The 17,081-nt window shown below is 33.6% G+C and overlaps 1 protein-coding gene across 1 annotated transcript in view; it reads left to right on the plus strand.

Moving 5' to 3' along the window:
• The window catches only part of AKT3 (AKT serine/threonine kinase 3), a 429,482-nt gene that overhangs the window by 361,989 nt on the left and 50,412 nt on the right, over window positions 1–17,081 (plus strand). The window contains exons 8-9 of the mRNA XM_036754934.1: window positions 652–774; window positions 10,708–10,836. Coding sequence (XP_036610829.1) covers window positions 652–774; window positions 10,708–10,836 — 252 coding nt within the window. The remainder of the gene's footprint in view (window positions 1–651; window positions 775–10,707; window positions 10,837–17,081) is intronic.

Consider the following 17,081-nt stretch of genomic DNA (forward strand, 5'->3'; position numbering starts at 1 on the left):
GAACAAATATTGAACCCCATCAGGAATACCAAAGAATTTGCTCTGCTTAGCTATGCTGTAGATCACAAAAAGGAAGTTAAGAAGTCATGATTTAGGGAGGTTTATTGTCTCTAGCTATCTAGTGATCAGGTCATTGAAGGGCTATTTACTGATAGCATTACAAACTTTTTAATTGTTGTAGTTCATTTGTTAAGCAATGTCCAGATTAATAATGCCAGTCTTTTTTTTCTCTTTAGTACAAAAGTAAATTAAGTAATTAACTGAAAATCATACAGCCATACTCATGTTGTTATTTTAATAATATGACTCAATACTTCATCCTAAAGAGGAAATGGTGAGGGACAGAATAAGAAGGGATACAGGATGATGATATACACTTTTTTCCTCTGGTAACTGAAGGTTAAATGGGTAGCAAACAGAATGTCTTAAACAAGATTGGTATATTGATTAAAACGCTGATTTAACAGCTCGCAGTTTCCCCTTGGAAACCTGGAAAAGATAAGCCAGCTGCTGTCTAAGAGTGCTGAGTGTCCACTGAGAGTACACTATCTATCATCACAATATGGTGATGAGAGGTGTTTTATGTTTGTGTTAATTTCCCCCACTAAATCAGTAATTATTACAATCCTGTCCCTGCTGTTTACCCTGCAGCTGTTTTTCCATTTGTCGAGAGAGCGGGTGTTCTCTGAGGACCGCACACGCTTCTATGGTGCAGAAATTGTCTCTGCTTTGGACTATCTACATTCCGGAAAGATTGTGTACCGTGATCTCAAGGTAAAAAAAAAAGTAATCAAATTTTGTTTTTTCAGAGACTATGGGGACAAACACAAAGTAATTACAAAGTTACACAGTTTTGAAAAAAATTGATTTGGTTTTGAGAAAAAACTGTGCCTTGTAGAATGCGCTTCACAGCCTAAAGCATACTGTTTTATTCACTAGTCTAAAGGTACCTTCTGTATTTCTGAATATTTGAAATACAAATAAATGTTTCCTAACTATAGAAAAAGTTTAATTTTTTCTATAAAGGCTTATAATTAAGAATAATATTAGTCATTTTCCTAAAAATTAAGTGAGTTCGTAAGTAGGTAAAACCCTTAAGATATTTAATTCTATTCCTGGATTTCGTATGAAATCCTTTACTTCGAAAGAAATATTTGTAGTAAATCAGGATGTTTACCTGGGATACAATCTTAATTTTAGTTTGAGTTTACAGTTCTTGATGTTCTAAGACCTTTAAGGGTTTGAATATTCAATTTTTAAAGAAGTTTTAGCGTTTGAAAAGCATCTGGTTACTAATAATAGTGTGTAGTATGTTGCTATTGATTTGTTTCTTCATAGGCATTTGAAAACCTTTATTAAAATACTTTAGAATGTGTGAAAATTATTCTCCCAACACTCTTATGAACTAGGCTTACTGATTTAAAAGCATGTATTGTATTATACTATAAACAAACCAGCATGTGAAAATCAAGGTCCATAAAAATGGGTAAATGAGTTAGTGACAATTTATACTAAATACGACATGCCAAAGAATTCCTTTCAATTAAAAAGTACCCCAGTACTTTCATTAGATTTTGATTTATTTGCTTCAACGAAGTATTAGTCACAAATAACTTTTCAGGAACTCTTATTTTGTATAATCTAATATGTCTGCATAGCTGCATGTAAAAAGTTCTCATCATTTCATTCTTTATCTAGTGCCAATATTTCTCAATCTGACTATCTCAGCATTTTGGGGTTTTTTTTGTTTGTATTCATATCACACACCTTTAATTTCTGGGTAACAATGCTTGTGAGAGATAAATAACAAATATAAAGGTAGTACAGACAACTATAGTTAGCTGAAAAAGTAAATAGAAGCATACACAATGATGTTCCAAAACAATAACTATAGAATATAATTTTTAGTAAAGAACTGTATTCTTCCTGATTAAAAGATGACCAGCTGCAACAGAGCACTGTAGAAGATGGTGAAAGACTTAATGTAGAACTCTATGTTATAGCTTACTTGATTTTGTCAAAGCTTTTGATAAAGTATCTCACAATATTCTTAGTGAAAAAATGGAGAGATGTGGGCCAGACAGTAATATAGTAAGTTGGATTCAGCATTGGCCAAATGACCAGATTCATAGGGTATCATTAATGGTTTAAAGCCAATGTGGCAGGAAGTCTGCAGTGGAACATCTTTGCTTGACACTGCAGTGTTGAAAATTTTTATTAACGACTTGGACAAGGGCAGAGATAGTATAATGGTCAAATTTGCATATAACACTAATCTAAGAAAGTAGTTAACACATTGGATGACAGAATCAAGAGGCAAAAATAAACTAGATCATTGGGCTAAATCATAAGATGAAACTCAGTAATATAAATGTAAATTCTTGTACTTGGGTAAAAAAGTCAACTTCAGAAGTACAAGGTAGGGAGACATGATTAGGTAACAATTTATCTAAAAAGATCTGGGGGTTTCAGTGGCAACTAAAATAGCTAATGCAGTCTTGAGATGCATTAAGAGAGGTATACCTTTCAGTAATAAGGGGGTGACATTCCCTCTGTACTCTGCTATGGTAAGACCTTACTTGAGTATTGTCTTTAGTTTTGCGCATCACAATATAAAAAGATGTTAACATCCAGTGGAAGGGGGCTAATAATGGTGGAAGAGAAGAAAGAAGGAAAGATAAAGAAAGCCTTTTTTAAAGTGCATACTATGTGTTATCCACTACATCACCTAGCAACCTTAAGTCTATGTCATGTGATAATTGGTTGAAGGAACTGGTGATGTTTAGCCTGAAGAGAAGAGTTAGGGGAATGTAGTAGCTCTGTCCAAGTATTTGAAAGGTTGTCATGTAGAGTGGGGTTTAGATTTGTTTCTTTTGGCCTTGAATGTCAGCAATATGAGTAATGGGAAGAAGTTGTACAGAGGCAAATTTAGGCTTTAGTGTGAGGAAAAAATTTCCTAATAATTAGAGCTGACAAAAAATGGAATGAGCTGCCTTTAGAAATGGTGAATTCCTCCTTGAAGGGGGAATTTCAAGGAATAGATTTAATTTCTACTTATTGTGTATGGACTAAATAGATATTGTGTAGAGACTAGAGATAGTCACTGAATTCCCTTCCAAATTCTGTGATTCTGTGATGTATTGGCTTAGGAATCATCTACATAGAGATGACCATTAAACCCAGTGAAACCACCAAATGACATAAAGAAATAGGGCCTTGGGGGACATCTAACTTGTGTCCATGGTCTTTTGATTGTATTGCTTTAGACTTTTTTTGGCTTTAAAGTGTTTTAATTGCAAACATAATATTCAAGCCAAACACAAAACTATAATCCCTTTTCTTCAGGAATGTATGACTTTGTAACCTAACTCAATAATATTATGTATATTATATAATATTATAATATTATATGTATTATAATATTATGTATATTATATAATAAATTGATTTGCAATTCAAATAGCTCTGACATTATATAGCTTTGACATTTCTACACAAAGAAAAATAAGTCATTTTGATGACCATATGTGTTTAGACAGATATTATACCTATTATTTCTTAAATAATTCTAGTTACACCATTTTAAGTAAATTCTGCCCTCCCCTACCCCTTGCCCTCAAACAATCTAATGTTTTAGAACATGCATATTAAAGGGGAAAAAAAACAATGATTCTGTGAACACATATAAAGCTCTTTCCAAACTGACAAGACGTTATAGGCAAATGCTTTTTTTTCCAGAATGAAAAATTAGTGTAGAATATAAATAGTAACAAAGTCTAAAGGCTTGACTTTTTCATACCTGGCCAAAAGCAGCCTTGGGTGTTTTTCTTCCACGTTTCTGTCAATATTTTTAATCATTCTTTATTGTAACGGTAATGTTTTACTTTGGATAGTACATAGATGTTGATTAATGCATACTTTGCTGGTGACCAAAATGCTAATTTAGTTGTTTTGTCATTAGCGTTTGTTAAATAATGCTCACAGTGTCCCCAAATGACAAAACACGTAATTTGGCAGCTTTTATTCAGTTCGTTCTGACTTTTCTGTATTTGGTCTATATTTGCCTCTGGATCACCATCATTTTATGAGTATTTATTTACTTCAGTCCTTTATACCTCTGGGGATAGTTTCCAAGAGCCATCTCTTCTCTCATACTTATTTATTCTCACTTGTTCAACTTCTGAATACTTGAAGAAACCCTTTTTTGCTTCACTACAAGTAGAAACACCGATGTCTTCCTGTTACTTCTTTAAATGCTGTTACAGAGTTGAGAGGATGCTTGTAAACTAAACCAGCCACAGTCAACTTCTGTCACATAAAAAGGAATCACAAAGAATTTTCCTTTTTAAAACTTAGTGAAAACTTGATGATTTCAAGTGCAGCTTTATGAAGACAACACAATGACAATTAAATTTTTGGCAGTCAAAAAATAAGAATTAAATCCTTGATCAGTGAATGATGCTATTTCCATTAAAATTGCTGTTATAAAAGCTGGTTTTTGCTATTAACAAAACCAGAGGAGCTGACTTGAAGTGGGGTGGGACTCCTTCATGTCCCCATGTCCTGAAGAGTCCATTCCAGTGGTTCAGTATATATCTGGGCAGTTTTCTTTAGACTTTCTTTAGTTCTGTATGCAAGTCCACTTAAGAAACACAATATATGTTTGTATATGTGCATATATGTATATGAGTGTATATGTATATATGATGTGCGTGTGTGAACACACATCATATATATACATATATACATGTATACATGCATATTTATACATACACCCTTCAAAATAATTACATGGGATCATAGATTTAGGCTGAAAGGGACTCAGAGGTCATCTAATACAACTCCTTTTTGTAGTTAAGGAAACTGACCCAGAGAGCTTATGACCTTCCTAGTGGTGGGGCCAGAATTCAAACCTAGTTGTAGCCTAGGTATAGAGGATAGAGTGCTGTGGCCTGGAGTTAGGAAGACCTAAGTTCAAATCCAGCCTCTGACACTTACTAGCTGTGTGATCCCAAGCAAATCACTTAACCTTATTTGCCTCAGTTTCCTGATCTGTAAAATGATCTAGAGAAGGAGATGGCAAACCACTCCAGTATCTTTGCCAAGAAGAGCCTAAATGGGGTCGTGAAGAGTCAGACAGACTGAATAACAACAAAAGCTGTGATTCCAAATCCATCACTTATAACTGGATGGTGTTCTCCATTTCTGCTGAACATGAAGTTCTGAATTTTCCAAAACATAGTGGAACCCACAGTTCACATTTCTTGGTGACTAAGAGTTCACCAACACAGAGAATTCATTGAAATCTTGTTGTTTTTAACAACAGCAAATGGGAATGCTTTACACACAGATGACTAAATAGGGAATAAAAAATTATTATGTAATAGGCCCCAAGTTCTTAAGGGAAAATAGATGTAACTATCTCAGCATAATACATTAGTGTCACATCATCTTAAATGAGCCTGGCGAGAGGCCCAACCTTAGAATTAGAATGATCTAGGTTTGTTTTGCCTTTGACACATGGCAACTCTGTAACATTAGTTAAGTAAGCAAGTCACTTAACCTTTCAATGAGCATGGAGGGGGCTATCTGCATCAGTGGACAGTGTTTCTACACTTTAATTTTCCCACAGCAAAATGAAATAACAAGTTGATAGCTCACCACACAAAAATAAATAATATGTGAAAATTTATATGAAAATTCACAAAATATACAATCAAATGTATACAAAATATCAGTGTTTGAAAAGCATAGAAAACAAAAATAGATGAAGTAATTTAGTATTTAATAAATGCACTTGGGAAAATTGGTTGGTAATTTGGTAGGAAATGGATTTAGACCTACAGTTTAAACTGTATACCTTACTGAATTCCAGCCAGATGATAGATTTTAAGTACTTTAAAAGGATGTAAGAATGAAATAATCATGGAGAGGAGATGACAGGGAAGGAATATGAGGAGGACTTTTTTCAGAGGAAGAACCACAAATGGTTAATATTCATTTGAAAAGATGTTCAACCTGATTAATAACTAAAGAGATATAAACCTTTGAGATACAATCTCATAACCTTCAAATCATCAAAAAAATTTAATTAAAATTAGTGAAACTAAATGTCAGCAGTGTTTGTGCATACAGGTACACTCATTAACCTGTAGAATTGTGAACTGATAGAATCATTCTGGAGAGCAGTCTAGCAATTAATAGCAATGAGCAAGTAACCATACACTTTGATACAGCGATTCCATGTTGAAAATATATACCCTGAAATATCATGGTGGCATAATTTGTAGTTACCAAAAAATAAATAACTTGAAGCAACTTAAATGTTCAACAATAAGGAAATGATTAAATACATTGTGGTACATTAATGCAACCAAATATAATAATGTGGTTAACACCAAAAGTTTGAGAAATGTATAGAAATATGGAAATACCTTTTCGAAACAATTCTAAATAGAAAAGCAGAATTAGCAGAAAAGAATCTATATCAACTACAATGATATAAAAGGAAAACAAATGAAAATGGATAAATAATCCTGATAGAGACTTCACTATACAGTGGTTTAAAAAGTCATTGTGTTAATTTATGCATTGAAATAATTTGTATATAAATAGCTACAAAGCAGGTTTAGCTCATTGTGTTGTTCAGTGTTGTTTGTAATAAATCATTTTTAAAAGTTAATAAAGTGACAAGGTATTTGCTTCAATCTTATTCTATCCACAAGTATTGATTCCACTATGAATAGCCTATAGAAGAAAAGAAAATCTTAACAATAGTACTTAAATAAACCACATAGCTGCATCAGAAGAATCACAGGATTTATTTTTATAACAGTTTATAAAAAGTAACTTTGATCCAGAACCTCACTGAAATTTATATTTGTGTTGATTTTCTAATCTTTGGAGCGATAGCCATTGCTTGTCCAAAGATGATTCTAAGCTCCTTTCTAACTCTAAGATTACTTGACTATATGGCTTTTACGGTTAGAGCTAACACCTATAATTTGGACCTTTGTTAATTGCAGAAAGGTTTTTCAAGTCCTAGGAACATAAGTAGGGATGTCTGGGTCCCCAAAGCTGAGGCTCAGAGCATGGTTCCCTCTCTCTCCCTTCTTTCCTAATTATAGCAGTCCTAGGACTTTTATCTTCTCTGCTGGAATTTGCAGTATTCGTGGCTAAGAATTCAGACAACACAGTTCTTTGCCTTGTATTTACTTTCATAAATTTCCACCTTCTTACCAGATATTTTGCTGCTAAAATGAAGAGAGTGCTGAATGATGGAAACCATTTATTGATGTTGCTTTAATAATGTTCTTTCCAAACTGTATAGCTCTTAGCCCTAGGTGATAGCAGTTGAATGATTAATCAGAATTTCAACAGACACCAATAACTTTTTGAGTATAATAAGATTATGTCTAAAAATTCTGCGGGTGAGATGTACCAGTTAACTCCTTAATAGGATGCTCACACATCAGCAGTAACAAAATTTTTCTGTTTTATTTTCAATCTCATTATTTTCAATGCAGGTAGCAACAAAAGCACAAAGGTACAAATAAACAGCCTCTTTGTCCCAATATGATATGGCAGTCAACAAGAAGAATGGAGGGGGATAGTATCTCATGACTTTGTATTTAAACTCAGTCATAAAATCCAACAATACCCTACCCCAACTTAAAACATCCATTATTATTGCTTATAAAAGGCCTAAAAGACAAAGATTCCCTCCCTATGCCCCTCAAAGAAAACATAAAGAATAAATGATAAACTCCTAAACAATGCTGATAGTTGAATATAGTCCTTATTTATAACATAAAATCTTAACCTCTTGCAATCATGAGTCTGACCCTAAGACTGATATAGACAGTTAAAATAAGCATAAAAGCTATAGCCCCTTTTTTTGGCAGAGTAATTGGGATTAAGCAGTTTGCCCAAGGTCACACAGCTAGTACATGTGTCAAGTGTCTGAGGCCTAATTTGAACTCAGGTCCAACTGACTCCAGTGCCAGTGCTCTACTCACAGTGCCACCTAGCCGCCCCATATAGCACCTTCTTTTAAGACAGACTACAGTTACAGTTTCACTTAAGAGAGATAATGAGTTACACACAAATTGATAAGAGTGATAATAGATACTCAAATTAATCTAGAAAAACTTTGTCTCACTTTTACATAATAGATGTGCTATTACACTTTCAGTTGTATCTAGTTGTGGATTAAACATAATACAAAAGAAGTTAGTTGAGGCAGCAGGGTGGCGCAGAGGATAGTGTACAGGGCCTGTAATTGGGAAGACTCAAGTTCAAATTAGCCTCCCACTTACTAGCTGGGCAAGTCACTTAACTTCTTGCCTCAGTTTCCTTATCTGTAAAATGGGGATAATAACAGCACCAGGGTTGTTGTGAAAATCAAGTGAGATAGTAATTATAAGGTACTTAGCAGTGCCTTAAACATACTAAGTACCACATAGATTTTATTCATTTATTCATTTGTTCATTTATTTGTTTATTATGTGTGGTTTCTGGTAAATTTACTCAAGTGGACTTAAAAATATGCTTCATCTAAAAAAATGCTAAAACTTGGTTGTAAAAGACTAGAATAATGATCTTGAGGTAAGAAAATTAATAGGGAGAAAAACAAAGTCCTATACTTAAGCTCCAGAGATCAACTACAGAAGTGTAGGATGGGGAGATAGGACTAAGTAACAGTTCATTTGAAGGCTGGGGGTTTTGTAGACTACAAGTTCAACAAGAGTTTAAGCAATCCTAGACCTCATAAAGAGGAATAATATTCCACATGAGTATGTATAGCCTTACTGTACTCTGCTTCATCTGGGTTAGACCCTGTCTTCATTATCAAACACCACATTCTGGGAAGGACATTGATAAACTGACCTAGGTCCAAAGCGGCATATGGCCAGGGTTATGACAGAAGACACCATCACATTGGTTGAATGAACTGAGGACATTTAGCCTTGGAGAAGAGAAAACTTAGGGGATATCATAGATATCTTCAAGTATTTGAAAGACTATAGTATTTTAGAGGGATTCAAATTATACTAATTGACTCTAGGAGTAGGAATAATGGACAAGAGTTACTGACGAGCAGATTTGGCTCAGTATAAGGGACAAATTTCCTAACATGTAGACCTGTCAAAAAGTAGAATGAGCAGACTCAAGAGTCAGTGTGTCCTCCATCATTGAATATGGTATCTAGGACATTGTAGAGGATGTTCCTATCCAGGTGCAGGCAGGACTAGGTGTCATCAGCCTCAGTGCTTTGCATTCACTTCCTATATCCAGTCTCTTGCCAAGGCCTCTTGTTTTTACCCTTGTAGCATCTTTATATTATATCCTCTCCTCTTCTCCAACACTGCTATCAACTTAGTTCAGGGCTTTTATCTCATTGGACTGTTGCAGTAGCCTGCTGGTTAGTTTCCCTGCTACAAGTTTCTCATCATTGCAGTTCATTGTCCACTCAGCCATCAAAGTGAACTTCCTTAAGCCTAGATCTGACCATGTCATCTTTCCACACTCTTAGCTTAGCATTATGTCTGGCACATTGTTGATACTTAATAAATGTTTGTTGACTGAATATACAAGTAAGTCATAGGGCAAATAGGTGGATCAGGGGATAGAGCATTGGACCTGGAGTCAGGAAGACTCCTCTTCATGAGTTCAAATCCAGCCTCAGACACTTACTGGCTGGGTGACCCTGGGCAAATCACTTAATCTTGTTTGCCTTGGTTTCCTCATCTGTAAAATGAGCTGGAGAAGAAAATGGCTAACCACCCTAGTATCTTTGCCCCTAAATGGGGTCATGAATAATTGGACATGACTGAGAAAGAACTCCACAATAGCAAAAGTCATAGGTTCACAATATCAGGTTTTGTGAGCAGATAGTCTTATGACTTGAATTGACTTGATTAACTAACAATGGCATCCCTTACAGTAGTTAAATCTATCAACTCTATACCTAGGTATATTTTACTAAAAGGATTAAACTGATTTTTACTTCTTACTGTAGATTTGGTTCTGTATTTGTGTGTATACATGTATGTAAAATAAATGTGATCTGTATACGTATGTGCGTGTGTAATAAAAACCAAGCCAAAGCTCTTCTGTGTGTATATATGCCTACACACATTTATTTCTGAGTTTAAGTGTGGGTACTATCTGTCCATTTTTATATTTAATAATGAAGAAATTTATCAGAATTCTACTTTTCTTACAACATTAGGTTTAGGTTAGATTTTTTTAAAAAACTAAGTATTTTGAAAAATAGTAGTGGATTTCCTATGGATACATTTTTTAAAAAATGCTCATCTGAGATTATTTAGAGAAAGTTAAGTACAAAACAGGAAAGTTTGTTAGATGACAGTCTTCTATTATGCCTCTCTTAGAAGTGGGGCTTGGTGGAGGAAACTCTTAGCCTTTCCAAGTTTCACAGTCCTGAGTTTTCACAACTTACATAAAAATGACTTTTAAAGCCATAGAGTCCTTGCTTGTTTTGAAGGTCTATGATAACAATTCCTAAATATTTAATATAATGTACTTTTTACCCTATACAAAAGTAGGAGCTATAATTTCATCTTTAATCTGTAAAGTATTGAAAACTTTAGAGAACTTGGGATACATTTTCCCCTTCCCAGAAGTATGTGTTGTTGAAAACCAGAGGACAATTTTAAACTTTCTTTCTTTCCTAATATACAGTTGGAAAATTTGATGTTGGATAAAGATGGCCACATAAAAATTACAGATTTTGGACTTTGCAAAGAAGGGATCACAGATGCGGCTACAATGAAGACATTTTGTGGTACACCTGAGTACCTTGCACCTGAGGTAGGTTGTAGGAACTTAAAGAGAAAATTCATGTTATCACAATTATTTTATGACAAGAAATATTTAAGTTTTTTTAAAAATGGTGGTACATATTTTTGGCAGGAATTAAAACCAAATAAAATTGTATTTCATTTGTTCGAAGTAGTATTATAACTTGAGCAATTTTTAAATATTAATGTATAAATCCTTTTAGCAGCATGAGACAGATAGTAGGCAAATACACTAACAATTCCATAATGAAAATAAAGGTGTTTTTTTCCTTTTTCTATGGTTTATATCTTGGATCTTTCCACCATATTTGGAATCATTACTCAAATATATAATATTTATGTCTGATAAATTTTGATCATATATTTTCATCATAGTTTGCTATATGACTTCAACATTAAGATTTTTGTTTGTGGTTTCATAAACTGTGTGACGAACTATACTTGGAAACAAAGAAATAATCATAAGTGACTTCACAGTATAGGGGCTACAATAGTATTTGTTAATAGCAATTTATGTCAACAAGATATCTCCTTTGCATATATCAAAACCATATAAGATTCCTTAAAAGATATGACAATAACTTTTTCTTTATTTAGCCTCTAATTACTAATATTAATCAAGACATAAAATAAGGAGAGGTAAGTTGGCGAAAGGCATTTGCCATTGCCATACAGAAGATCCTATTCAGAATTCAAGCGGAGGAAGAATTTTCTAAAAATGTTAAGGTCCTCCAGATGCTATTGTCTATTGATGACTTGATGCTGATTATATCAAACCTAAGAACACAAAGAGCCATTTAAGTGAGATTCATAAACAGCCAAAAGAGTTAGGTTTCTCTACACTGGGGAAAAAAAAAAAACAAGTAGATGAGGAATGCCTATTTAGACTAAAATATGCAGTTGGATGGAGTTGGTACCATCAGTACATATATCTTGGACAGACATTGCACATAGACAGTGAGTTGGGCCCAGAATTGAACAGAAGGAGGCGAGCAGGCTGGATTATCGCCTTTGAAAATTGTGTGGTATGTTTAATGACTTCAAGTTTCTTCTTGAAACAAAGGCTCATTTAGAAAAAATAAGAGTATCCTTCTTCTGATGCTGCATGACTAAGATCCATGGAATTACACATTCATTGAAAACTTTGTTGAAGGTTACCCTAAAGGAATTGGAGAATCATTTTGTGAGGGTTGATAGGTTGCAACACATGGCCAACCAAGAATAATACAAGAGAAGCAACGTAAAGGATATCTTAGTATGATTGACTAAGAATAAAAGATGAACTGGTTGTGTGCAAAGGATAATCTATGAACAGCCCATATGCTCCAATGGAATCCATGTAACGATAGAAGAAGTAGAGGCTGCCCCTTAAATTGAGGGGCAATTATATCCCAGAGGAATGAATGTGAGTCAGCTATATGTATTAGAGCACTAGAGACAGTCCTACTTGATCCTAAATAAGAACCAGCCTCTGTGGGCATATATCTTTGGTGGGCTGCTGAGTTAAAAGCAATCCAAGGAGACAAAAATGTATATGCATTGCTTTATTTCCATGCTGAAAGGAAGCATGACATTTTTATTGCCATAAAAAATTTAAAGGTAGGAAAAGACTGATCACCACCACTCATTTTGCCAGAGTTGGTTATAGTTTGTGTTTGTTGTATAGTACAACTAAGAATGGGGCAGTTGTTTTTCTTAACCAGTCTAATACCAATTCCAGCATTTATGGGAGCATATAGACAATATCCTTACAGAACAAGAGAACATAGGTAGATTTTTATCTTTATTAGAGGGTATGCCCATGTTGAGACCCAGATCAATTGAGATATTCAGAATAAGAGAAAAAGTTAAAAAGGTAAGAAGATAAATGGAATATATTCTGTACCAGCTGTGTCATCTTGTTTGATGTTAAAGGAATATCTAACTATTTAAACATCTACATAGAGCAGAGTGTGGTAGTTACGACTGTAACAGCTTCTGTTACCAGGGGACTTGAGGGTGGTGGATTGCTTGAATTTAGGAGTTCTGAGCTGCTGTAGACTAGGCCAATTGGGTGTCCCCTCTAAGTCTGGCACGAATATGACAAGCCCTCAGGAGTGGAGTTAAGGGATCAGGCTGCCTGAAGAAGAGCATACTGGACCAAATGAGATAATATTTGTAAAAGTGCTTAGCAGAGTTCTTGTCACATTGTTTTTGTTCAGTTATGTCTGAATCTTCGTGACCCTGATAAACCATACCATTCATGGGCTTTTCTCATCAAAGATACTGAAGTAGTTTGCCATTTCCCTTTCTCCAGTGGATTAAAGCAAACAGAGGTTAAATGAATTGCTTAGGGTTATACAGCTAATAAGTGTCTGGAGCCAGTTTTGAACTCAAGTCTTCCTAACTTGAGGCCTAGTGCTCTATCCACTGAGCCACCTACCTGCCTCCTACCTGGCACATAGTAGGTGCTAAATAAATGCTTATTCCCTCCTCCTCCCAACCCTAGTCAGAAACAAAGTAGGTCATGATGATTAATATGAGGATGGGCCAAGATAAGGATATCAGTCTCAAAAAATAAAATTAAATAAAAATGAGAAATTAAAATTAAAATCTACATAGTAATAAGGATACCAAGGATTCAGTTGAACATTGAACAATGTCAATTATCTTCAGAAAAATGAGGTGCTGGTTTATAGCATACCACTGTTCAGCAAAAAAAAAGTTATAATTTAGAAGTCAAGGAGTCATAAGTTTTCTATGAATGTTTTCTAAAGGCTAAAGAGAATGATAATTGTTAAATATTGGGAAGCAACTGTGGTTACAAAATTGGTATGATTATTAGTATCATTAGAACTCATTATTATATTTCTGCTGGAACATTCTAGTTAATTAGAGGTACAATTTGCATTGAGAAAATTTCGAGTTTCCTAAAGTCAAGTACTAATATTTTAAATGTGGTTAATTTCCAGTAACATCATTTGTGGAGACATCATAAACATTCCTCCCTGAAACATAAAATATATTTGAATTAGAACTTAAATTTCAGTTGATAATATCAGCTAAAAATTCGGAGATCATTATTCAATGTTAAATCAGATACAATATCATGTTTTTTAGAATGCTGTTGTTAGAAAATGTAAAGGAAAAACAAGTTATTTGTTTCTCCAGAATTCATTTGTCTGTGCTATACATTTGCCATATTTAGCATAACAGAATTAGTATGTCATAATTAGGGGAAAATATTTCTAAAGGAGATAATTAATCTCATTTCAGAAACAGATGATCTCCTAAGAAACCAAGATATTGTTTCCTATGCAAATGTACCCCAAGAACAAAAACCAAAAATACCAGTTAAGAATATTTTAATTGTTTTAAAATAGGCTTTCTGTTCAAAAAGAATTATGAATTGCTCTTTTATTAAGACCATGTTTTGTTTCTTGTTTTTAAATACATATATACTTTGTAAAATCATTTTAGTGAATTGATATTATTAAAATGAGGTCACCTTCTCAAGGATTAGAAATTAGGATGTATAATTTGTAGTGTTGATGTGTTATCTTTAGAGGGAAGTGATGAACACCATTACATTGGTTCTTGTTTGAGGTTGCTGACTCTTGAAATAACTACCTTTTCACAAAATTTTAATATGGACATTGGTAGTGAATAAAATGGTACTTTGATACTTTCTAATATGATAGTGTTTGCCCTGGGTTCTCGAAGATTATGCACTCTGCGCAGAGTACTAGCTTTCAGAAATTCTTCCATGCTGCTGAGACAACAAGTATTTGTCCAGTGATGTTTTTTATCCATAGCACTTCACGAAGACTGTTTGCCTTGTGATTGAGATGCTGAGGAAGAATATATTACCCGTTCAGTATTGCACAGATCTTTGAATTTTTGAAATATTTGTCATATACATCACTTATATAAATCTTATAGTAGCTTAGAACATAAATATTCTGGTTTTTGGAAAAGAAATAAAAGTTTAACTCAAGAATCTATTAAGATTATTTCTACAACATCTACCCTTGACTTTTTCCCAATTGATATCTTCTGCTCTCTGTTACTCCATTCTCTCTAAACCTCTATCTCTGCTTTAGGTAATTTCTTTCAGGTTCATTTGAGCCCTGAAAATGTCGAATATGATATTTTCAGTGCTTAATAGTCATAAGAATAGTCATCTTGTCTCAGACCAGAAATATTTTCACATGAGTACTATTGACTGCTTCAGAATGAAATATTCTACCCATTTCATATTCTTGTAGAATGGTATCATTTCACCAAATAAGCTTCTTGTTGCAAGCTACTATAGATGTCTCTTACATACCTGTATGATACCTTGACATTGTTATGGCATAGTTAAATGCTGCAAATGCAAAATAATTAATGGATAGACAAGATCATTCAAAACCTTTGTGTATATTTTATCTTTAAGGTAGAATCCGTGGTTCAAATTTCACATAACCAAGAAGGTTTAGTTGGTTTCAATTGAAAAAGAATCTATAGAAGAATTATTTACTTTTTACTTAAATTCTTTGCACTAAATTTTTAATTGCACTTACATTTGACAGTAATTGCTGCTGGGTACAAAGATAAATATAATTAGTTTCTATGAGCCATTCATTAAAACTAAAATGAATATCTCTGTATCCTATTTTACTTGGATATCAGTTGGTGAAGGTCAGGGTCTCTTCAGTTTGGAAAGTTGACCTTTTGTTTCAAAATTATGTTTTTAAGGGATTGTAAAGATAGCCTTGGCAGATATATAAACAAATATTATATTTAATGTACTAACATTTTCAAATGCATTAATGGTGGAATTTGGAAAACTATTGTGTTCAAATTTCTCATATTTATAAGGATTAAACTTGACCTGAAATAAAATTGACCCCACAAAAATATTTTTGCAGTGAATATTGTATTTTCTCACCCAAAAAGTTATGGAATAAAGTAGAAATAACATATAAACTCTTGCTGTTAAATTTTACTATTTGGTATGGCTCTCATTGAATCTACACTGTTTTATGCGGCGCTAATTATTTAGAGTCTCAGCTTTGGTCTTGAGTTAGCAGTACCTGATCAACTTTCCAACTGTAAAACAGTTTGAAAATCAAATGTAGCTTACATGCAAGACCCAACAAAATTAAAAGTGTTAAGTACGTTTTGGCAGTTCACTTTTATTATGCCCAGTCCTCAAATGTACCAGCAGATAATCATCTGAATGTTAGTTATTTTTCACATGCTTATGTGATCACACAAAAAGTACATGCTAAAAAGAAGCAGATGGTGACAGATGGGGAAGGTTGAATAAGGTGGTTTTGGAAACCTAGAGAAATGCACTTCTGTAATCGTGTCAAAATAAAAATTATTTGATAGTCAAGTTAGAACTAACAGAAAGACATTACAAAAATGATTCAATTGTAAGGAAATGTATTTTAGCAAGGTTCATCTGATATTTAGAAAAATGTCTATTGCTGTATTTCATCCAAGTGTAAAATATAATTTTTATTCAAGTAATGAAGGGAATTATTTTGAGGCATTTTCCTTACTTTTCTAAACACCTCTGGAAAGTACATTTACCTTTAATTTTACCCAGCCTTTTTGGTGACCTACTTATATAATACCTTACTTTTGACCTACTTTTAATGAAAAACCTGAACTTCATCATGCTGTTTTAATAACTTTTATTTCCAGTTAGGTAGAAATATTTGCTCAAATATAGTGTAATGCTATATGGCAAAATATAAATAATGAAATAAAAATTTGGGAAATTAATAGATTTTTTAATATTCATATCCAGTGCTAGTAACTCAAATATTCATTATGATTGGGAAGAGGTAGATTATGTAATATTAGATAAGGTAAGTTAAGGGTAAGTAGTAGTTATGTTAATTGTTTTTTAGTAAGTAATTTGGTATCACATGTGGCAAATGTGATTGTTTTGTTTTTCCTCCCTTTGGAGGGTGCAGTTATATTCTACTTACAGTAAATGATGCAGTGTGTCTGTCATTCTAAAGTGTAAATAGCTCCTAATCAGCATGTTGTTTCTGAGCCTTTTTTAAGGCTTCTAAAACTGCAGCCAGAAGAAGGTACATTGATACCCTTAACCCAGAGAAAGAAATATCAGCAGATCTAATTGTGTGGTGACAAGTATAATGTTTTACATAGTCTTCCCTAAGAGTCCATAAGACACAATGAAACTATTGTCTTAAGGTAATGGTTATATTCTTACAATTTCTAAGCTTTTGGTGAAAAGAAAAATCTCCAGCACTT

The sequence above is a fragment of the Trichosurus vulpecula genome, chromosome 4 (genome assembly GCF_011100635.1).
Source record: "Trichosurus vulpecula isolate mTriVul1 chromosome 4, mTriVul1.pri, whole genome shotgun sequence".
Taxonomy (NCBI): Eukaryota; Metazoa; Chordata; class Mammalia; order Diprotodontia; family Phalangeridae; genus Trichosurus; species Trichosurus vulpecula.